This window comes from Scatophagus argus, chromosome 11 (genome assembly GCF_020382885.2).
Source record: "Scatophagus argus isolate fScaArg1 chromosome 11, fScaArg1.pri, whole genome shotgun sequence".
NCBI classification, from domain to species: domain Eukaryota; kingdom Metazoa; phylum Chordata; class Actinopteri; family Scatophagidae; genus Scatophagus; species Scatophagus argus.
Genome location: NC_058503.1, coordinates 5,085,429 through 5,110,552, shown reverse-complemented (window position 1 = coordinate 5,110,552; position 25,124 = coordinate 5,085,429). Strand labels below are relative to the sequence as shown.

General features: G+C 39.2%; 1 protein-coding gene across 2 annotated transcripts in view; it reads left to right on the top strand.

Annotated features, from left to right (window-relative positions):
* Positions 1–25,124, top strand: part of cacnb4a (calcium channel, voltage-dependent, beta 4a subunit) — a 33,239-nt gene that overhangs the window by 2,778 nt on the left and 5,337 nt on the right. The window contains exons 1-7 of one of the 2 annotated variants that reach the window (XM_046404731.1): positions 5,378–5,829; positions 19,343–19,462; positions 20,288–20,410; positions 21,844–21,971; positions 22,501–22,580; positions 22,795–22,814; positions 24,066–24,146. In XM_046404731.1, coding sequence (XP_046260687.1) covers positions 5,785–5,829; positions 19,343–19,462; positions 20,288–20,410; positions 21,844–21,971; positions 22,501–22,580; positions 22,795–22,814; positions 24,066–24,146 — 597 coding nt within the window. In that variant the 5' untranslated portion in view covers positions 5,378–5,784. Of the gene's footprint in view, positions 1–5,377; positions 5,830–19,342; positions 19,463–20,287; positions 20,411–21,843; positions 21,972–22,500; positions 22,581–22,794; positions 22,815–24,065; positions 24,147–25,124 lie in introns of those variants that run through there. The other variant, XM_046404730.1, reaches the window with a different exon arrangement.

The following is a 25,124-nucleotide window of genomic DNA, read 5'->3' as shown; positions in this document are numbered from 1 at the left end:
CAAAATGTCCGACTATTTTTCTGTTCAAGTTTGTGATAACAATTACACACTAATTTTGTTGCCGAGCATCTTGCCTCTCCTGTATCACTGTGTGAACTCATCCTGCCCAGCTTCTTATGAGGCCTCTAGCAGCCATGTATAATTCATAAGCACAGGGTTAGGCAGGGCTGTGTGAGCGCAGTCGCTGCCGCCTCCTTTGTTTTTGTCACTGTAAAACACATTCAAAGTGGTTTCCTGTATTAGGCCCCTTATGAGATTCATAATACAGAGCGGAGTTAACCTGAACTTGGACATCCTGCTAACAAGCTACCAAGGGAACTGAGACTGCAAAGGCCATTCAGCTACACACAGATAGTTTATCCCAGGCGCCCTGCCTTTCTGTTTCTCCACACCTGACCTCCAACTCCTCCATCATAGACTGGCCTGTGGTAACACCACGTGTCTCTCTGGGGAGATGCACTAACGTCAGATCAAAACAAATCAGGTCGGAGGATTTTTCACTGCTAACAAAAGCGCACGACGTGTCGGATCTACCAGCCCGATTTGATTTATGATAGCATCAAGTGCACACAGCCTTGGCTGCTGCATTTTCCGTTACATGTAGGTCAGTTCGCACAAGTGAGACTTTGTTGTACGAGTACACTGAGCCCTAAGGCAGAACAGGTCATGTTTAATTTTTAAGCCAGTATTAAGTTTTATTACCCGTTTAGCCAACCCTGTTCAGTATACACAGTTATACCGCACAGCATAACACCAGGTGTACAGTGTGCATCACTGTATGCACTGTATGTTAAACCTTTTGATGTCTCTCATTAATTATTGAATGTCCACTGCATGAAATTAATTATGGAAGGAGGAAAGGCGAGATGGAATGGACAGATAAAATAAAGAAACAGACAAACATTCACCAGAAACAAAAAAATGATAAAAGGGAGCAGAGCAAAGAAAAACAAAAGTGAGACAGGAGGACAGAGAAATGTACATATAAAATCTGTTGCTCACTCCTTTTCTTCATTAGGCGCTCACAGATTTCTTTAACACCCCCGCTGTGATTTGTGTCATCACCGGTGCGATCGTCATCAGGTGAGAAGAGTGGGCTCTCTTTGATTCCCTCGTGTATCCATAGTAACAGTTGCCCTTCAACAACAGGGGTCAAACACAGAAGGTTGATTAGCAGGAAACTGCACGTCTTCATCGTCCTCCTGCTTTTCAGCAGAAAGTACTTTTTTTTTTTTTTTTTACAGTAAATGCTCAATTGAAAGGAGAGAAAACTGAGAAGAATGCAGTTTTTAAAGTTACATCATCAAGTTTATTCTCCTCATTCTCCTCCTCTCCTTCCACAAAATATTTCCATCTCTTACTCCTTCCTGTAACTATTTGCAGTATTTTCCTGTTAGCTTTTTGACAGTGTTTCAATTCTTCATCCTAATTCCAGTTGTGTGCTTTGAAATCTTGCTTGTTGCGTTGTTTTCAAAACAACACCCAAGGAAAGCACATGAAGTAATTGCTCCGACCGGCATAGCTATGCAGTTGGCTACATTGCTCTGTTGGTCTGTCCATGTAGTGCAGATCTGCCATGAGGTTATGTGAAGTTTGGAAACTGAAGTAAGAGGACATTACACATGGCAGTGATTTTTTCTGAAAAGTAGGTTGTGGACACTTCCACAGTTGATCATGATCGATCACGACTGAGCCTGAAGCCAGAGTTTTCTGTGTCACAAACGTGGCTCTCTTTTAACCTGGATAGGTCACCATGGTAAAGCAGTGCTCTTTCTCAAATTCTTTTCCCGACAATATTCTCTATGAGCAATATTTTTCTGAGGGTGAGGGAGCTGGTGGAGTACGTTATATAAGCCCATCCCAAATTTCTGAGCCATGAGTCTGTAATGTCAATGAATGAAGCTGAGCACAAACTGCATCATGTTGTGGCTTTTTGCCATGAGAGCCTATGTTGGTCCTGATTTTCTTCCCAAACCAGTTTTACACTGCTAGTATTGTAGTTAATAGAAGACCTGTTCCTTTTGAAGTGTTTTCGTGCAGAAGAAGAGACAAATACCAAACCAGACACCTGTTTTCATGGGAATGCATATAGAGCATGAGCCCAGGTTAATAAAAAAAAGTTGAGAACCATCAACCAACCATCATTATGTCAGGGGTTTTAGGTTTTGTTGAGCAGCTCACACAAAGAAAGCTTGCCTCTGTCCAACTTGCTTCGTAGTAAATTATATGTCATTTGATTGACTGTGCTTGCCAACAAAAGCAAATAACCACACATCATTAGATTCAAATACTGGTAACTTCACTTCACCCACTTAAAACCAGTGAGAAGAACACGGACAAAAAAACACTAATACAGAAAATTTGGCATTTGGTAGAAAATGATGTGCTCATGTTAGAGTCTGGAGGTAGTGAAAAAAGAGTGTTTAGTTGAATTTTGAGCAGGGTGAATTTACTGCAGATTGACTCTGAGTACTGTGGTTAAAGGAGAATCAGTGTGAGAAACCATTAGGGTCATATGACCTCATACTGATCAAACCATTTAAGAGAGAACGACATCAAATGAGAAAACCATTGGTTTTGCAGAGAAGGGACAGAATGTGTTCAAACACGACATGTTTGATCAGCGTGAGTCACCACATGATATTCTCATATCGCCAGATCTTAGAGCAGAGAGATTCTGATAGGAAGCCGATTGTCCCAGATGGTGTGCTGAGCATCTACACGCACCGCTCGCACGGACAGATGTTTCCCTTTGTGGCTGACGAGTGGATGTCGGAATGGTTTCCGGGCCAACCTCTGAGCTCCAATGATAAGAGGATGCCAGAGCTCTGCAGATGTTTGCTCTTAGGAATATAATCCTGTGTGGCAGCGCAGAAGTGGCACAGAGGACCTTTGCTCTTTCACATTATGTGATATTTTTGTTTTTTCACTTGAAGAGTCAATATACCGCACTCGATTTTAACTACATGATTAAATGCACATGACACACGCCCTCACATGTCCTACATCCAAGCATTGTTTTTCTCCTTGTTGCTGTATTTATGTAGGGCAAAAGCAGAGGTTCTCACAGTAGATACTGTGATACAGCCAGGCATGGTTTGGAGGCGTTTCTTTTCCTTCTGTTGTTGGGCCAAAAAGTTGTTGTTATTTACAGTCATGGTGCAACATATGTGTTGTGTACCTCTTGATAACATCCAAAATAAACAGTAAATGTAATAGCTGTGTTCATTAAGCAGCAGACCTGACTTCAGATATCAGATGATGTAGGTTTCAGGCAGGTAGGACATGTGACTGAATTCACCAGAGTTACAACATGCAGCCCCATCATGTTTAATTGAGAAAGTTTGGAGGGACTGAGGGTTTCAGAAGTAGCGGGCACCCATTTTGAGATTCAGTGAAGCCATTTGGTTCCCCAGTAAAGGGAATACATGTGGTCTAAAACATTTTCAATTCAGGAAATTCATGTTCTGTTAGGACTACAAAATACCATACACACAGTTTACTCTTGTGAGACACCATCTTTGTTGGCAAGTTTAATCCCCTCAAGTCTGAAATGGAATGAATGTAAGGCCTGCAGATGTGAATGAAGTCTCATCTTGGGTTGGCGAAGCTTCTATCACAACATTCTCCCAGAAAGTTAATTTAATTTCTGAATCACAGTATTAAACAGAGACTTTCTTTTAACCTAATTTTTCAGCAAGTAAAGGCCCTCTTCGTACTGTTAATCCCTCTTATGTAGGTCACATGGCTCGACTCAGCAGCTTTTTATTACTTATTTCTAATTACTTGATGTGGCCCAGCTGCTGCTCTCATAGCTCCATAACAGAAAACTGTGGTGAGTTTGATGAAGACACATCACCTGATAGCTGCAGGTGCCTGTGCAGTAACACCGTGTGTCAGGAGAGGGTGCTGTTGCTCTACTTTGTCAAAGAAGCAGTTGAGACTGAGACAGGAAGAGACGTTCTCTTGTTGTTTAACTTTGACTGGATAATAAAACAGAACAGATGTACAGTTAAGGTAACTGATTCTTTTCTTCAGTGATTTATGAATTTATTTAACAGAAACAATACACCTTTTTATCTGTATTCCCTGCACAAAAGTTTCATTAATGTAAGTTCTAGACTGATGGAAAATACATTTACTCAAGCATTGTACTTCAGAACACTAAGTGCTATATTTAAGTACTTGTACTCAACTTGAAGATTTCCACTTTCTGCTACTTTATAGTTCTACTCCACTGCAGTACAAAGGGAAATATTGTACTTTCTACACCACTTTGTTTATTTGATAACTTCAGTTACTAGTTATTTTGCATGTTCTAATAAACACAATACACAGTCAACAAATCAACAAATAAGTTATTATACAATTATATCAATAAGACATTTTTGATATATGAATTAAAAAATATTCAAACTCTGTAAAACATTACCAGTTGCATTATTAAAATTATGTGCACATTAATAGATCAAATATTTGTTATCACAGTAATACACATAACAGAGAAATAGCATTATTCTGCAAAATGAATACTTTTGGTACTTACCAATATTTACATCTATGCTGCTTTTACAGCATTTTAGTTTGATTAGATTTTTTTTTGCTTTTGAATATGTTCTGTCATTCTGTTGTTTCTCTTCAGATTTTAATCTTAGAGCATGGAGGTTCATTAGACTGTTGTGATAAAAATCATAAAATCAAGGTTGACTTAACTAGTGAGCTTTTAACCATAACCCTGTGGCTTCTTGTGTGAAGAAGTATCTATCCCCTTGACTCCCCTGTGTGTCTGATTTATGAAAAAGTAAAAAATAATTGAAAAATAATTAACTAATTCTAGTTAATAATGTCTGGGAACAAATCACCTGGCCAAGATTTGCGAAATGAAAAACATGAGCTGATATTTATCATTAGGGTAGGAAAAAAGCAAAAGCCTTACCTTAGCCTTTCCTCCATTATTCTGTGAAGGCTTTCAACAGTTACTTTGCTCATAAAAGGTGCCAAGCCTTAAACTGTATTTTTCCTTGTTACTGATTTCCTGTATGATCAGTTTCCTTGTACTGACATTTACAGATTGATTTTGTGGCCCAAGTGTGTACAGTCATGAACATTTGTTGTAAGAGAGCATTTGCTCTGAAGCATCAGGTCTGCCTCCTGTTTAAAATATCATCCCTGAGCTGTTCACTGTTGCTTTACTTCTGCATGGGTAAATCTATTTGCAAATGGGTGTGTAGGCTAATAGATTACCTCATACACACACATCCATACACAGAATACTCACAGTTTGTGGATTAATGCTGCTCTCACACTGCAGACCCTCCCCACCCACCCACCCACCACCACCACTATCACCACTCTCCGTCTTCCTTGTTCAGTATTATTGACTGGAGGCTCCACCAGCCAATCAGCAGGCTGCATCCCACCTCTGTCATCGGCCATTGCTAGAGGAAGGGATTGGCTTGTGTGATCTGAGCTTGGAAGGCAGATGAAATGCCAGGTCTGCTCTGCCTCTGGGGACAACCAGGCTGCCTCATAATGGGAACCAACACTCGCTCAGCTCAGGGGCAGTAGCATCCAATTTAGCATCAGGAAAACACAGGGCTCCACCTTTCTTTCTTTCTTTTCTGTCTGCTGCTCTGGTGTGGTCTCTGGTCTACCTTCATGAGACTGCTGGTGGGCTCTGTCACTCCCCTGTCCTCACCATCCATCCTCTCTGGAACAGGTTGATCCTTTACTGTTTCTGTATATTTTGCGCCGAAGAGCTGCTTTTTGGAATCCCACTCCTCCATGTACGATAACTTGTACCTGCATGGATTTGAAGACTCGGAGGCGGTGAGTGAAGGAGTGTCTGACTTGTAAACCATGCTTTAACCATGCTTCTCTGTTGTGTCGTGGCTGGTTGATCTCTGCATCAACATCCACCATATGCGTTGAGACTCAAGTGGGCTGAGTGTGCACTCTTCTCGTGGGAGTTAGATGAGGCTGGGGGAAGGGTGCGCAGGAGTGTGAGTGTGCGTCGAGGCGTTTGTATTTGAGAAGAGAGCGTGTGTCTTAGGGCCACTCAATCAACCAACTGAACAGTTTTCTCACCGATTCTGCCAGACACCTCTTCTCCTGTCTGGACTGAGCATCTGCAGATCTGAACAGTATTTCTTTACCATCTCTCAGTATGGATGAATGGTCAGAGAGTATGCTGTAAAGCTCCATTTATAAGCTTTATGACTTATTTTATATATTTTTTTCAAATGTCTGTTGGTTTTCTGATGTGCTGTTGCATCCAACTACCATATCTTCCACACAAGGCAAAGATGCATGCATGCTAGAGAAATGTCATATTCCCTTGTCATTAAATATATATTCTCATCTTCACCACAAACAGGTGATGGTACACATTGATTAACCTATGATACAAGAGGGTGACATTATCATTGACTGGCCGAGTGGGCATCCATGGGATGAAAATGTGTCAGAGAAGCGGAAAAATGCTTACAAAGGCAATAAATGCAGGCACTGCTGCTGGGTGGAAGGGAGGAGGGAATCCCACTGAGCCAGAATCTGTCAAGACCTTTTTGTAACTGCACCTGACATCCTGGATGCCTCCCAAGATTAAAGCTGCAGGGAAATTTTCACACATTCCGTCTTACCCACAGTATTAGAAAGGGTTGTTTTAGGGGTGTAAGAAAATATCAATTCACACACAGTTTTAATCTTTAATCTTATTTTAAATCGCACATGCAAAGATTTGTGGCAGTCTTCAGCCATTTGACTTCAACATGACAATTTCAGCTGAAACAAGAAGTTAAGCACATATTGCTAGTGTAAACAGAAAGATCACAGGCCTATAAACAATATATCGCCTTATAATATCACAGTATACTGAATCATAACCCCTGTATCGTGTTACATACAATACACAGCCCTAACAGGTTCTGGCTCAGCAATAAAATCAATTTTTGATTGTAGTGTCTTGAAGAATTAGCTAATTTTAATCTCTCCAGTCTACTTCTGTCAATGAGGTGCGTTTCTATAGAGGTTTTATCTTATCTAAGGAACTGATAAAGGGAGCATTGGTAGAGCCATTTATATTAGGCGCTCTGACAGTGGTCAGTTTTTTGAGTTGTTGGATATGTTTAGTTCGGGGCACATTTCATACAAAAATAGAAAATCCCAAACCATGACAAATAGTCCCAGAACAAGCACACGTAACGACAGCATTGAGGGTGATCCCCTCAATAATTCTCATAGAAGCCTAGGGTCCTCGTGGATAATTTAACAGTGCTACTGGTTTATGTCCTGGTCAACTGAGTCAACTTCCTAGATATCATGTCAAAGGACCGTGGCTGTGCTTTGTTTCCAATTGCACTTCATTGTTGCAATTGGAAACAAAGTATTTTCACGATAACTGCCGAATTCATCTAAAAATGAGCCACAATCAGAGAACTACAATAGTTGTGTTCTTTTTTGTTTTGTTTTGTTATTTATTTATCATCACCTTTTAAATTGATAGTGTAAAGTTTTTAGGAAACAATTTCTTCCAGCCACTACAGAGCAACATTATCATTGATTTGGAGTCATGCTCTCTAATTGTGGAGTCGAGTTCTGGCAACATGGCAAATGGTAGTCAAATATTCACCCTCTTTTAGTTCTGTTTTTTGGCCTCCACCAGCTCCAATATCTGTGTCTTTAGCTGTGCTTTAGCTGAGCTAAAGGCTCCAGTGTGTTCACCAGCCAATCGCAAGCTGTGTCTGTCTGCTGTTTGGTGCTGAGCAGGTAAGGTTTAAGAACAGCTAAAGAACAGCCTAAAAACAGCTGCCCGTAGTGACTCAAAACTATACCAAGAGGGGTCAGAATTGGTAGAATTTGTTTTACCTCCTTATCTCCGATGATCTAACTGGGAGAGTTTTAGTAATGCCTTGAAAGTGCTTTGTCAGTCGCTGTTTATGCATAAAATTAACATATTTTCACTGACAGAAATATGGATGCCCAAAATAAATAAATATTATAATAAAATAAAACAACAGCATAAGATAAGGTAAAATAAAATAAATCAACAGTTTCAGCTGGTCATGTGATATAGATCCCATTATATTATGAGCCTGGATGACTCATGAAGCTGGAGACTATTTACTTCCTCCTCTGTCTGTTCAGAGAATTGACTCTTTGTGAAATCATAATACCTCAAGGAGACAGTCTCATCCATCCTATTAAGATATGGTATAACTTCATAACTACATTCATTAATTACTTTATTACTACTAATTAAACTATAGATTCTATAGAATCTATACAATCTTTTGGACTGTCTTTTTCCAGCTACAATCCAGCAGTTACTCCAGTCATGTTTCTGCCCACACGGCAGGTTTGTGGGTCACAGCTTCCACTGAGCTAGGCTTACAAAACTTGTGCAAACATAATCAGTGCTGCTGAATTCCAAGTTGTACCATGTTTAGGGCACTATTGGCGGCACTACAGAAGAAATCTTTGGTGCTCTTACTGTCCTTGTGGTTTGCTATCAGCACTTGTCATTATCTTGTGGGTGTCTGGATATGTCGGAAGTGAGAGTTTGTTCAGAGACTTCTAAGGCAACAGACTTAAGGGAATTTAATACATTTGTTGCATCCTTGACCTGCAGGCCCTCTTATGTGAATCATTTCCAATTGGTTTTCTGTGAATATTTCGTAAGCTCTTGCAAGCTTGTAAGGCATATTCTTTGGCACCCTGACCATGAATGTTTTCTGAGATAGCCATACGGTATAGTAGGCTTATATGCCCATGCCACCCACCTGTTGGTGATTGAAGCTGTCTGATTCAGAATGCCTGTTTCTGCTAGCACAGCCATGCTTCATGTTCACACAGCTTTCTTATCCACTGAGAATTTGCACAAGAATTGTTGGTCAAAAAAATGATGTCAATATATTTGTATATGTATATTTGTATACTGTATTGTATTGTTTGTGATAATATCTGTATAATTTTTATATAATTAAAAAATATTCATGTCTTGATAATGGAAGTATTCCAACATCCTAGCAAATATTGCTTACTGCAGCAACAGTCATTATTGAAAACAAAAGTAACAATGCTCCAAGGAGTAGGAGTTAGTGCCAAAAAGCGGAGCAACTTCACTATGGTGGAAACGGTTTGATTACTAGAAGTAAGAAGCACTAGCAGGCTGTAAAAACAAAAGGGGGAAATTTAATCTATATTTTTAATCTTAAAAGTTAAAAAATTACCTCCGTGTCCTCAACTCTGGGTGTTTATTGTTCTAGAGCTACAGCTTGCAGCCGCTGGCTACCAACCAACAGGTCACTCTTTAATCCAAAGCACAGACATCTGTTCCTCCTCTCCAGTCTGTTGCATGAAAAATTCTTCAAAATGTGCCAACACCACAAACATAGCAGAGGGGTTAAGTTCACTGACTCAAATTACCTGAGGTGACGCCTATCAGATAGCTTGTGGCTAGCTGTCTGTTAATATTATTGTTACAAACATGAACTTTAGACCCTAAGCTGTTTATTTGAAAGTGAAAGCAAAATTAACATTAGTTACTGAATACAGGTATATCTATTTCAATAAGTAAATAAGTAATATAAGATGCCTGCATCAATAAGTAAATTGCAGAGCAAATTTCCTTTCTCAGCTTAAATGAAATAATCCACGACAGTTTTGCTCAGTGTTGCTTAATGTGTGACTTTACAAAAGTTATTATGTGAAATATCTAGGAGTAGCTGGTTAGTACTATTGGGAGGATGTGGAAGGAGACCGAAGAGTCTGTACATCAAAACTTTCAGCCATTTATCTTTATGAATAAAGTGATGTAAGTGAAGTTTTGTGCTTTTGTCCCGTACTTGGGCTCAGCTGTTTAAAAGAAGCCTAGAGGTATGTTTCCGTTTCTCCAACATTGTTGGTGGTAGATATAATGAAGCGAGAATGCTTTTAGCCTTTTACTCTGGGTCTGATAGGCGCATAGGTTAGGGGAGGAAGAAGGATGAAGATGGGAGAACAGACCAGGCTGTGGCGTCTGAACAGATAAGGCTTGAGTGTGGCACGATGAACTCAAGACTGACCACTTGACACTTTTAGATAATAACCTCACAAACAACTCATTGTCAGTGTGTGTGGGGTGGTAGAGACAGGAGATAGAACGAGAAGAGGAGACGAACGAGTTGGCAGAGTTGTGGCTTGTGTGTGTGCACATGATAGTAATTTTGGGAAAGTGGCTCGTGCTCTGAATACTTTATGTCCTTTCCAGTAAAATGAGCTAAATGACATCATCTTTGTCAGTCACGCCTTAATGGTTTCACTAAGAGGCAAATGCAAGGATCAGCAATAACATTGCCAACACAGTGTTTTACCTCTTGTTTACTTCATGCTTTTAAAGAAGTCAAGGGAATATGGCAACTAATGAGAAGAAATATACTTCTTGATGATACTTTTTAAATGATACTTTTTAAATCCAAATACTTTATGTACCACATTTGATAAAATTGGATTGAAATGTAGTAGCATGCTAAAAAAAGTCTGTTTTGGAAATAGATTGAACACTTTCTTTAGGTATAAACTGGCATGGCCTCTGATGAAAGACTTGTCTTGAAACAAGGAGCTGAGCAAAAAATCTTTGCTTCTTTGTGCACCAAAATGTAGTGTGCTGTTTAAATGACCATATGGCGGTGCTGCTGGCACCACAAGCAAATGACTTCTGTCTACTTTTCTACTAAATTTCGCACAAATCTGTACGGTAGAGCTGATGAGGATGTCACCCTGGGTTTTTTTTTTGGGGAGCTCTTTTTTTCTTATTTCATGAGCTAATCAATTAATTGATCGGTTGAAAAAATAATGCAAAATTTCTAATGAAAAAAATAATTAGTAGCATGGCTAACTAACATGCAGCGATACAGAATGGAAATCCTCACCTGCCTGTCAGAGGTAAAAATAAGAGGTAGAAATTTATCTTGTGTGTCCAGAGAGGCAATTCTTTGTTTTGAATTGGTGATACAGGAAGCAGGTGCTCATATAGTGGCCAGTGGTGTGGGGCTTTTATTTTCCTTTCTCTCCAGTCCTGCGGTTATAGATTTCATTTGTAATGAGCCAGTAAATAACAGTTATTTGTATCAAGAAAAGACTCCCATGGCTCTGAATGGATCATTAGCAGAGGCGCCTGGAAGCCCCGGACAAAGGCATTAATCCTTTCTGTCCAGCCTGGCAGGTTGATTTCAAAGACTTACTGCAGTACAAATCCTCTGTTGCACATTTGGCCATTTATTTACATTCAATTATTGATATGCCGTTGGAGTATTTTTTTTTTTTTTTTCACTGAAGCCATATAGTAGACATTCAACAGTACTTCCACATTCAGGACACTAACACATCTTTATCCTGTTCAGCTATTCAGAGTAGTCTTTTTTGCTGTGAAATGCTGCAATTTAGATACAAACAGAATTCCTTTCCCTGTATTTAATGGAAAAGGTTGGAAAAGGTACTATTTACCACGTCATAATATTAATACAAAGTTTATCGAGAACACACTGTACCTCTGTCTCTTTCACTGTGGCATGTTAACAGCTGATGGCAACAGAGAATGCAATCATGCAAACATCTGTTGTGCTGTGAAAGTGGCTGAGGATGGTAATTGTATGAGATGGTTGTGGAAAAAAGAAAGCGCTGTAGCAGGAGAAGAAATTGATGAACAGGGCGGAATTTAAAGCAATACATCATGCCTTAGTCCTGATGTCCAACAACCCTTTGTAAGCATGTTCCCTGCTCCCATGAGCTTTGCCCTATTGTGTGTGTGCGGGTGTACTCGCACATGCACTGTGTGCAGTTTTTACAGCTTCTTTTTGAAATAATACTTGCTCATACTGCTATGTTTTTCTTTTGTCAAAACACATTTCCAGTTCATTTCCCGCTGTACTTCTGTAACTGAGATCTTCAGAAAATAGTTCAATTTTTAATTGCCAAATCATCATCATAAAATAGTGAAAAAAGTGAGATCATCACTGTCTTTAACTGTCCAACCAGCAGCCCTAAACTCCTCCTGGAGCTGTTAATGGGTTGTGTTGAACAGAGCATGCCTCACCATCCATGGGATCGACAGACTGTGGCATCATCTGTTAGGTACACATTTTTGTTGGGGGCTAGTTTTTCACCCCATTTGGCTGAGTCTGCAGGACTCCAATTGTCCACCAGCTGGCTGCCCAGCAAAATGAAATTCAGATCCACCCAACATGACGAGCTAGAGATGGTGCAACAGCACAGAGCATCTCTGCCTTTAAATTAGCAATTCAGCTATAATTTATTTGGGCTTGTGAATGACTTAGATGATCATCATCTTATATAAATATCCATCATTTGATCATGCAATTATTTTTCTTATGAGTGCAAAGATCTGTTTTTTTAGAAGATATCACCACTAATGCTGAGACTTTACCTTGACAAAAAAATAATATAAAAGAAATCAACATTTATGACTCAGCTAGACCAAATAATATTATGGGCGGTGAAACACTCTTACATTTAAAGACTTGTAGGCAATATACAGTAAGTACTTAATGCACTGAGAAAATTCTTCAATTCTGTGATGGAAATGTTTTTTTAACAATGCTGAATAAACTCAAAAACATATGGAGCCAAAAGCAGCTGTTTTTCTTTGCTTCTAAATATATGTTCTCCACCTAACTGGGGATGGCAATACAATAAAAAAAACTGAGGAGATAAACAAGTGGAAACTCCAATCAGCTCCTCGCTTACTGCTGTCTGCCTCATAGCTACGAGCTTCACAAATGTGGATTGGTGGTCCAGATCCAAGCACATGTTGGAATGTCTCCGTGATCTTCATGCTTCAGCAGCCAGATGTCAGAGTGGTGACATGCTGCATCCCACAGCCGATGTTTGGTGATGTTTGGGTGTTTTAGTGCGTCACATTTCAGTTTCCTGATTTTAAGTATTTCTAAACTCACTGCCTGAACTTAGTTGAAGGATAGTTGTAGTTTCTGGTATTTATGATCCGACTTCAGCCCTGCTCTCAAATTACTCAAAATCCTATTTGTATTCCAAGTGCCAAGTTAAATTATATAATATATAGTATATAAGATCTGTTTTACCTGTGGAAGTTTTGTTGCAGTGCATTTAAGCTAAGGGTATCAAACTTTTTTCTTTTTTCTTTTTTCTTTTTTTTTTTTTATCTAGGGTCACATCAGTGTTCTGGTTGCAGCTGTTCTCTTACCTTTTGCATACACTGCTTCCTAAATACATACTGAAAAACTTGACAATCGGGTGACTTCATCAGCAACAGTAACGCTTGCTTTCACTGCTGCATCATTTTGAAAACATATTATAGAACTCAGGCTGCCTATTAATTCTTTTTTCTGGTTGGCCAAGCTTAGTATATTTGGCTCCAAATTTGGTGTCAAAGTGCAGCTGACACCACACTTTATTTACATATAGTTTTGTTTCCATAAAGCGCAATCATGTATTCACTTTGCCATCTCTCATTAAATTGTCGTTTCTTGGTGTAAACTTGGACATTTTAATAGGCTGCAACGATGAACATTACTAGCTACAGCTACATAATATTCAGACACTATCCGGACTATACTGACTCTGGTGGCTAGATGCCTTCAGTGCACGTATTACGAAATCTACATGCCCTATTTTGGATTTATGGACACTGTACTTACACAGCACAGCAGCCTAAAATACATTTTTTGCAAGCTCTTACAGGCCACATAAAAGGAGCCGTCTGACTGGAGTTGAGCAGCGGGCCTCAAGTTTAAAACAAGTTTAAAGCTGTGGTTTGAGTTGTTAGCTGTTACATTTCCTGCAGATTGTATTTCATGGTGTCGGACAGAGCATATGTGGAGATAAAGACTGGCAGAAAAGCAGAATCATAGTGTTTACACAGGAATGTATATTTTTTAACCTGCAGTAAACTGATATCCAGTGCACGAGACAATGAGCTGTTCAGGAGGTCTGAGAAGATGGTGCATCACCTGCCTTACTGTCAACATGACATTATGTTGTGAGGCCTGAGACCTTGTAAAGGACATTGGGCTGTTTTGTGTATAACTGCAGAACAGATTAGTAAGGGAAATTTATAACATTAAAGTATATCATGAAAAAAAAAATCATTAATTTAAATATTAATATTGAAGATGGCCCAGAACATATTATTTCATTAATAATGACAAAATGTCAAATGCAATATATTCGGCAGGGCAGCTCGGGTATAAGATTTACTCATTTGATCTGGATAACAACATTGATTACAAAATGTGTTGATCTGGGCAGCTTGTGGGTTCTGCGCTGTTGAAGTTAAAGAGAAAAAGGATATTTCCCTTCATTTTTGTGTTGAAGCTATGGAGTGATTTATTTGTCCCTTTGTTTTCAGTCTTTTGAAGGTGAATACTGAGTGCAGGAGGTCTTGCTGTTGTTGTGTGTCATCCAGAAAGGGATGGGCTGCTTTGATTATATGACATGAAAGTAAATTAGTCATTAAAATTCATGAACACATTCACATATTATGTCATGCTGCATGTCATGGCCATTTAACTACACTGTGTACCACATTATATCATGCAACGTGGTTCCATAGCATAATAGATTTTTACATGTTATGTAATACTTAGGCACTGATAGTTGTGTGCAGTAGTTGCCTGTCCAGGCCAGTGCATATATGTTTGATGTGAGCTGGCTGGCAATTGGAACAACGCAGTGTCAAGTGCCTTTCTATTAAGCTTGTATGTCTCCATAAATAGAGAAACCGACAGACAAAGGCAGGTTTGGACTAAATGACAGATAAAGTCAGAGAGACTGGCAAACAAAGAGGGTTACAGATGAGAGTAGACAGGAGGGTTACAGACACCAGTGAATCACAAAGGATAGGAGGATGGTAATTGTAGTAGCACTCTCATCTTTCAGTCCTTCCTCTCATTTAATTGCTAGTGACAAGGGGAATAACTGGCTCTGACCCAGGAGAGGCTGGTGTGTATGGCAGCCCGCAGGCAACCACGCACAGTGTAGTCCCAGTACCTGTACTAGAAAGCAATGTTTAGTAGTAATTATCTTGTGGACCCCAGAGAGTCTGTGCACTGAGCTTGTTGTTCATCGCCTATAGGGCAGGCGTCCAGTGTTTATGCTAATGCAGTGATTGCTCAGCTGTAGAGTAGCGTGAAGTACAGATTTTGTGTTACAACATTTTCACTCCATCACAGGGATAGAATAACAGCTAACGGGACCAGAGAGAGAGTGACAGAGTGAAAAACACTGCTGTGATGTGAAGTCATTATAGGCCATAACTTAGATAATTACATAATCACGTGTGTTTGAGTTTTTGTTTGTACTCGAAAACAGGTGATTAGGCTAAGATTGGTCTACTTAGTTCACCTGGAAGAAGTGAGGAGGTTTACCGCCAGGTTGATTTAGCATTCAGTTAAGGTGAGGAGCATTTTAAGTCACTACTAAGGTTAGTTCGTGCTTGATGCACAGTACAGGTGAGACCTCTAAATCTCGAACTGAAAAATTAGACCATTATCCTGTGCAGGTCACCTTCTTCTAGACAGGATTATAGGATGTTTTGATTCTGTAGGAAGTCACATATTTGTAATCTGATTATTTGTGTTGTAATTGTGGGATGAAATTACTTACATTACAGAGACCCACAGGCTCTAATATGAAGGTTAACCTAAATGCAACCAGCATAAATGTTGCCACTGCATGTTTCTGCAGACCAGGTATATGTGGAAACTTTAAGTTTGGGATGTTGAAACTTAACATTCAGTTTTCAATTTTATGTTGTGACAACTCGGTGCTTGTCTTGTTAACAAGACAAGCACGTCTTGTTAAAATTGGTCATGAAAACCACCTGGACAGGGTTAGGAAAAGATCGTGTTTTGCTTTATAATATTACAAACACAGCTGGAAAATCTCCTGAATGTGTCATTCAAGATATCTGATTTGGTTGTCACAAAGATGGCCACAAACTGTGCCAGCATTTGCTAAAATCACTTGGTTTGTTGGTTGGGTGAGCTGGTCTTGAACAGGTCTCTTTCTTGCCAGTTGTCTTGCCCAGGTGCTATATACTGTGTATATAAATGTAAACTTTTGCACAGCAAATCGTATTGTGACTGTTAATGTAGTTAGCGACCATGTCTGCTCTGATCTCAGAGACAGCAGTCCTGCCCCATCACTGTCTGTACATTAATTTGATGAATTATAGAAAAACAAACGTGTGGAGCCGTTCCATTATATGTAGGCCTAAAGCACAGAGCTGTTATTACATGGTGCACTTGTAACAAACTGAACCTGAAGCCAGATCTCCCACATGGGAGCACAAACAGGTTCAGTATCAGTCAGCCAAAGGTGACGTCCTCAGAGCCAAGATGTCCTGGTGGTATATACATCATCACTCTGTGCGTGTGTGTGTGCGTGTGTGTGTGTGCGTGTCTGTGTGTCTCTGGACAATGTGAGCAAACTGAAAGTGAGCAGTGTTTGAAAATGGTAGTGGCAAGGTTGGCTCTAGATTAAGCCATCTTTGATGATGGATGGATTTACAGTACAAGTCCATTAGCCATGGGATCCACTTAGAGTGCCCTGCTCAGGTGTGTAAACTGTGTGCTTTTCATTTCACGTTCAGGAGCAGGTGACATAATGTGTTCACCATGTTACTGTGTTTGTAGCAATAAAAACATCACAATGTTCCAGTACAATGGTGCAATATTCACTATAAGTACCCTGACAAATGATGAGTTACAGTTTAAGGAAAAGATATATGTTAGATTATAAAAGGACAAAAGTCAGTACCAGTTAGCCATCATTGTACACCTGGTTTACATTTTCCTCAGCTGGTCAGTCATACTGTTGCTGTCTCTTTAGTTCTCTCTCTACAGCTATCTTTCTGCCTTGAATGAGTGAGTGAGTGTCTTTACTGTTCCTCTAACCCCACAGCCACTAACTTGTAGCTAATAAGATGGGGGCAAAGAAACTAGGAAGGAGATGAATCCATAGTGATGATATGAAAACTAATCTCCATCCAGAGGGGGGTGGGGGTAGGGGGGGTTTAAGGACTTTTTACCAGACATTAAGACGGTTGAACAATTTAAAGGAAAAATAAATGAACGAGCGCAGATTCTTGCTTTGGGTTAGGGTCATTTCAGGGTTTTTTCTGGCATAATTAGAGTCCCCATAGAGGTGAGGGTCATTACAAATCGATACAAAGCAATACTGAGTTATTACCTTTATCTCATGATGAAATGTTGCCTTCACAGTCACCATCTCAGCTGAGCACCAATGGGAGATGCTGAAATGACTTCCCGAACGTCACTCTACACTTTCATTCCTCAGTTACTAAAAGAGAGAATATCATGTTGAAGAACATTGTTTATCCCTCCGGTAGACTTTCACAGAATTAATGCCAAGGAGCACTGAAGCTGTTCTGGAGGCTAGTGGTGAAATAATACCTTACTAAAAGAAGAAATGTTCTTTTTTCCTTTAAGCTGTCACCCATCTCTATCTGCAATAAACCAAGGTTCCATACTTCACAGCAGTTTTAACTGTGTGTGTGTGTGTGTATGTGTGTGTGTATGTGTTCCAGTAGTTGTGGGGACAAAAGTCTGTTCACACAGTCACATTGTGAGGACCCATCAACCACAATGGTTGATGATGATTATTGTTATGGTTAGGTGGTGGTTAAGCCTCCAGGAAATGAATGTAAGTCTGTGTAATGTCCCCAAAAGTGATGGAAACATGACTGTGTGTGTGTGTGTGTGTGTGTGTGTGTGTGTGTGAAAGGTAACAAAAAGAAAAAAGAAATAACAACCTGAATTGGCTCAAAGAAATGGTTGGACATTCAGCTCCTCTGCTTGGAGTTAGAAGCTTGAAATCAGTCTCAGCCAAGCTTAGCATAAGAAAGGCAAATGGAGAAACAGGTACTTTGGCTTTGTCCAAAGCCTACCACCTGCTTCAAACATAATAAATATACACCTTATTTCTTGTTAACTGAATGTTAGATGTCTGCAGCCAACATGTGTGGCTCAAGCCTCATATTTAGCATACAGACATAAGTGCAGTCTTGGATTGACAAGAAAGCAGATTTTCCAAAAATCTAGCTACTTGCCTTAAAACAAGGTTTAGAAAGATGAATTAGATAGTGTATACACAACCTGTTTTCAGGTCAGTACAGTAATGCATTTCCTCATTAAAGGTTAAGTGGAGTTTTGAACAGACAAAACTAAAGTAATATCTAGCTGCAGCTGCAGCATGGGCATGAAGGAAGTTGAACTTCCAAATATGGTTCATGGGCTGATTGTGTCACAGTAGAGACCATAAAATACATTTTAATGTTTAGAAATATGGTAGCAGAGAGTTATAAAAAAATTGCCTCTATTTTTATGAAGATGTAAAACAATAACATGCGGTTCCATAAACTGAACCACATGTCCTAAACATATGGGGGCAACTTAAACTCACTCACCATTTAACTAACAGATCATTCAATAAAATACCTGAAAATATCAATTATTATATTATATTATATTATATTATATTATATTATATTATATTATATTATATTATATTATATTATATTATATTATATTATATTATATTATATTATATTATATTATATTATATTATATTATATATTTTAGAACAGAATGCATAGCTTACCCTCCTTATTTCTGTGCAATAGCTGCTAAAATACTATATTAAATACTATATACTATAAATACTATACTGTATTTATTTCTTTTTCCTGGAGGTCATTTGTTGTTGTGGCTCAAACACATAGACTAGGTTATCATTACCTTTCGTAACATTTTGCTTCTTCTCTTCTCCTACTCCTATGTGTCATTCAGTTTCACGCTGAGTCAGATTACCTTGGTTATGAAACAAATGAGCCAGACTTTCCCGTTGACATCCCAGTGGCTCAGTATTGTGTCTGCCCTTGCCGTTTCTAATTGTATCTCTAAAAATAAAAACACCATCTTTGTGAACCTTCCCTCCCAGCCCGATGGTCATCTTTAATCTGTCAGCCTTTGATCCTGTATGGAGAGGAGAGGGCCCAGTCATATGACACCGCGGCCCACTCATACACATGCATGCACGCACGCACGCACGCACACACATGCACAGTTGTGCTCTCTGTGGTTTTAAGAAAAAGGCCCTTATTATGTTCTGCATATATTTGCACCATTTGAAATGTGTTTAGTTTCAAATAGGACATATCATGTTATGCATTACAGGGGTTTATGGTTGCATGTTAGCGTAAATCACAGAATGAAGGCTGTCACCCTGTGGTTGTTTTGTCTGTACTGGTACCTTTTATCCATCTTCTGTGTCCTGTTATTCTCAGGGCTCAGCTGATTCCTACACAAGCCGACCGTCTGACTCGGATGTGTCACTGGAGGAGGAGAAGGAGGGTGGCAGGCAGGAGAGGGAGCAGCAGGCTACTGTTCAGCTCGAGAGGGCAAAGGTCAGTTTCACTAGGAACTATTTACAGGACAATAGAGCAACATACAGTTCTGTATATTGCATAAACCGCTTATAATCTCAGCTCAGAAAGAGAAGACTGATTCAGTTTCACTGACTATGCTGTACTCCTGGTCTGGTCCTGGTCTCCTGGCATTAATAGTTATATAAACGTTGTCAAATTGTGTAAATATAGATTTACAGCCACAGATACAGAGATTTGACACCATCCTGTTGTCATCATATTCCCAATGATTGCCTAAACTGTGTCACGTCAAGTATTTTTATATTTAAAAATGTTGAGTTCAACAAGTCATTTCTCTAAAACATCCGTACAGAACTTTTGATTTTGCTGTTTTTTCCTCACAATTAAGGATTCGGTGTTTTATGTTGTAGGAATTTTATTTGGTTTCTTTTCAGCTGTGATATATTTATATCTCATCCGTCGATCATAAAAATAATCAACTTGATCAATCAGGTTAATAGTAGAAAAATATAAAAAGTTTCAGGAAATGTATTCAAAGGCACCATCTTCTTAGATATCAAGGCTTTTTGGCCTTGGAGTGAGATTTCCAGTGGTCTGATCACCACTGCTGCTGTCTTGAAACCAGCTTTGTCAGGAGCATGATCACATTGGTGCTGTAAAAACTCTCTCAGCTGGAGGAAACCCTCTGTCTTCTGTTGTTTCTGTTTATGTTATGAACAGTTTCTCAATTTAATTTACACAAAAAATACAATAACCACATCATGACATAAAAAGTCATGTTTTGTGACATTTTTTGTGACACCTCACTCCTGTGATTGCTCTTTTCTCACTGCTGTATTGCAGACTAAAGCAGTGGCATTTGCTGTGAGGACCAATGTCAGCTACTGTGGTGCTCTGGATGAGGACGTTCCTGTGGCTGGCACTGCCGTCTCCTTTGATGCCAAGGACTTCCTCCACATCAAGGAGGTAAACCTGCGGCACTGTATGGGGGTTTGAATTTAGGACACTTTATAAATCATACAAGCACATGCTTTTTTGTACGGCACATAGTTTTATATTTTGCTGATGTGTATCTAATATGCAGTGTCCAAATCTCATGCTATGCCATGCATTTTCAATATGTGTACTATCGTTTAACATACACTATATGGACAAAAGTATTGGGACACGTTTTATTATCTTTATTATTGAATTCAGGTGTAGTATGGACCTGTCTTTCAGGGATTGGGCTGGGCCCCTTTCTTCCAGTGAAGGGAAATCTTAATGCTTCAGCGTACCAAAACATTTTGGGCAATGCTGTGCTTCCAACTTTGTGGCATCAGTTTGGGGAAGGCCCTTTTCTGTTCCAGCATGACTGTGCCTCAGTGCACAAAGTCCATAAAGATATGGCTGGATAAGTTTGGTGTGGAACAACTTGACTGGTCCACACAGAGTCCTTTGTGGGATATTTATTGGCATTGTGTCCAGGGTTTGCAAACTCTGATATTTCCCTGGAAATATTGCTCATTTCACATATTATTAGTTTCATACTAAGGCTTCAGACATAATAAAAATTCTCACATACTGTATGTTCAGCATAGAAGTTCTGATGCAGTTATGGACCAGATATTGGCTGGCTGCTGTCAGTTATTAAACTGTAATTCTATATCAATGATCTAGGTAAACAGAGCTATGTTTGCTTTATTTATTGCCATCCATTAACTCAGCACTTATACAAACCTGTCAATGAGAAAAAGAGTCTATAACCAAATTCTAAATAACAACCTATCTTGAGAAAACAATCTCACCATCAAGGTCTGTTTAGTAGCAAACATTGGCAAAAGCACTACAATGATCCAAAACACTTCCATTAGGAGAAAGGTGCTGCAGTTTGAGACACAATGCCAACTCACAAACACATACAAAAATATAAAATTAACAAAAAAACAAAGATGATGAAACTGAGCATGCTGCAAATGAAAAAATGTGCTGCAGAAAGCCAGAACAACTGCATTAATAGCAAGCAAACATTAATAGCAACAAATGCAGAAACGATGCAAAGTCAAAAATACATAAACCCTGAAAACAAATGCAACACAACACAAGTTCTCCAGGCCTCCAGGGGAGCTCTAAGCACCACAACTTGATTTTTTGACCCACAAGCGATAGACCAGATCTGTTGCTCCTTTGCAATATTCTTAAAGATTATGGCCATATGTAAAAAATATTTTTTGTGTTATATTTTTATGTTGTTTCACTCCACTTTTGTCCCCACTTGAAAAAGTACTGCCCATAGAGGACTTACATTGTGTTGGCTGGCTATGCAGCTTTTTTCTGTAGCATTTGCATCTGATGGCTTCCCTATATCCACTCGCAACTGTCAATCTCACAAGTGTTTGGTCTGTTCTCTCCAATCAAAGAAATTTAACAATGACTGGTGGATCGGCCGTCTGGTGAAAGAAGGCTGTGACATTGGCTTCATCCCGAGCCCTCTGAAGCTGGAAAACATTCGACTCCAGCAGGAACAGAAGAGGGGACGCTTCCATAGGTAGGTTTAGGAAGACTGCACGACAGACACATGACAGTGCAAGAGGTGGAGGAATCAGCAGCAGCAGAAATTAGAGCAAAGGCACTCAGATCGAAAGGGATAAAGACAGTTGGAGGATTTGGTGAAGTGTTGAAGAGATTTTAGACTTTAGGGATGAGCAAAGCCTGGCAGTTGAGTTGGCAGATAAGGAGGACGGATGAAAGCCAAGCTGTGTTGTGTGGTCCAACCTCTCAGAGGTATGCCTGGATCACCTCCACCACAAAATTTTCCATCAGATGGGGTGATGTATTTTAGCCACCAAGGCAATTAGGGATGTTGAGTGGCATCACTTTTTCTGAGTTACAATGACGAGGGAAAAAAACAACTTGAGCTCAAGTCATTTCCGTTTCTGTGTTTTTCATAGCATGATGTGAAGCCTAAAGACGGTGTGTGGTCACCTGTTTCCCAGGGGTCAGTGGTGTTTGATAATGACATCCTGCTGGATTTCACACTAACACTTATCTCTTTCTGTTTGGTGTTGTCATTGTAGCAGTAAGTCAAGTGGGAATTCCTCTTCCAGTCTGGGAGAAATGGTGTCAGGCACATTCAAGCCTAACCCCAACTCTGCAGGTTGGTCCGACATATATTTAGAGAGGAAACACTATCATCCCATTTAAAGAGGGAATTGCTTGTCTGAGTGTCTGCTCTGTATATGTGTCTGTGTCGCAGAGGGAGACTTTATTCAGCGCTTATGATTCCAGTCATGGTTTATAATGTCTGATATAATGTCACAAACAGTCCCAGTCCAGTGTACACTGATCCACCTTTTCTTTCCTTTTTTCAGGAAAGCAGAAACAGAAAGTGGTGAGTATCTAATTATTCATTATCATTTTTATTGGCTTATTTTATAGGGAAAAACTAAAAATGTGTATTGCACAAGTGAATAATCAAAGAGCTTGCATTACTGATGAAAAATTAAACATTAATTAATACGTTCGGTAAGTAAAGACTTTATCTACTGAAATGTTTACTCACATAGCTTTTATTAAATGTGGGATCCTTTTATATGTGACGTGTAGATTACAGACTTGAATAATATGAATGAATTTGGCTTTTGAGGTTTAAACATAAGTGGTCCTCTGCAGTTGCCTGAATTACCCAAATTATTGGAATACTCTGAGCTCTTTTCTTATTTCATTGCTAAGACACAATGGCTTGTGTCTTAGCATGTCATTCTTGAGGCAGTTGGATTTAATAAAAATTTAACAAACTAAAATGGACTGCTTCATGGAAAACAGCTAACCAGTAATTTTAACATTCGTGTTACAGTGAATCTTGGTATTGTTTGAAAGCCATACATGTTCTCCTCCAAGTCACTTTAAATGAAAGAATACATTTTTTTAATTCATAAGACCAGTTTAGCATTACTAAACTTAAAAACAAAGTCTGCGCAGAAATCAGGGATATTTTGTAGAGTGAATATTTACTCTGGGCATAATTAATTTTGTGTGACACCTCTGTAGACACAGACCAACATTGTTTACAGTGTCATTAACAACTAGCCACTGTGATTTTAATCAAGCCAAAGTCATTGGTTTATGCCAAGACATGTTTATGACAGGTTATGTTGTCTTGATATTAATGTCAATTTGTCAGGACAAAGACAGCTCAAACAGTGTCAGCTTTGTACTAAAACTGACAAAACTGATTAAATTAATAACAACACATCTTTAACGACTTCATGTTTATGACACTTGTCATGTCAGTCTTATGATCACCTCTTCAGATAAAGTTTTACTGTGGGTTATGTTAAATTAATTGGTTGTTGCATCTGAGTCCGAGTCTACATTGCAGATCATTCTTTCCTCAGAAGTGATGAACTCTTGCACAAGGATGTTTCGTGATTTCATCTCTATAGCTGAAACAATCATTCTTGTTTCACATTGATTGAGAATCATGAAAACATTTTATGAGGGTTATTGAAAATGAAAGTAGAACATTGCTTTAAAGCATCACTCCATTTACATAGGCATTGCTTGGAAGAATGCTTGTTTTGTTCAGAGACACTTAGTAATATTAAGTGTTGACTGCATCCGTGTGTGCCTATCTCTCCAGGCTGAGCACATCCCTCCATATGACGTGGTTCCCTCCATGAGGCCGGTTGTCCTGGTGGGACCATCCCTTAAAGGTTACGAGGTAGGACACGCTGACACTCCTCTAGCATTGTGACTCAGCCTCTATTCACAGCCACAACTGAAATCTCTTTAATCCTTACATTACATAGCTGACAGTTTTTTTCTAACTAATAATACAAAGACCCATTGGGACATGCACAAATACCCTTCATAAAAATGTCTGCTTTGTTACTGTATAAGGCAGAGAAGTACACTTTTATTGTGCAAACTCAGTGCAAAGATTGCTGTCGTGTTGAAAATGAGTGGCGACTGACAGAAAAGAAGAGTGACATTATAGTTTATTAAAACACACTTTGTAATGTGAACACTTTTGGCAAGAAAATCCTTAATCCAACACAGATTTAGGTGAAATAACTTGCATGTTCCTTCTTTCACTTGGTTTTCTCAGAGTGACAATGCATCTGTTATGAGCCAAGCTTAAAAATGCCTTGTGTTACATCATGTGATAGGTTGTTGAATTTCAGCCTCGGCTAATTCCCTCTAAAGTTAATATTCCTAGAGATGTGCATTAAGACAGAAACTGCTCATTGATTATCAGTTACCATGGGAACCACAGGGCAAACAATAAAGGAGGCCAAGGAGGTGGTGTGAGGTGGGAGTCAGTTGTCATGGAGTCACAGTCTTCGCCTCCCATTCTGGTGTTGCCGTGGTAACAACCTTCTGGGTAAACTGCATCAGTCTGAAAAGTGGAGCATGGTTTGAAATTAGAAACACAGAATAATGTGCTGCACTGAGGTTTTGGAATAGGATGAGTGACTGAATAGCATTTAATGTTTCCATAAGAAAAAGAGATTTTAGCTGTTAATCATATCAGATATGTTTTTCAATTCGTTGTTCCTTTCTGATTAGTTCATGTCAGAGGTAAAGAAGAAGATTTTGTGTTAGCAGTGTTGTTCTTCCTACCAATGACACAGAGTCAGGATGTAGTTACTTTTATTCATGACAGGGTGCTTAATGAGAGGGTGCATGTTGTCAAGCT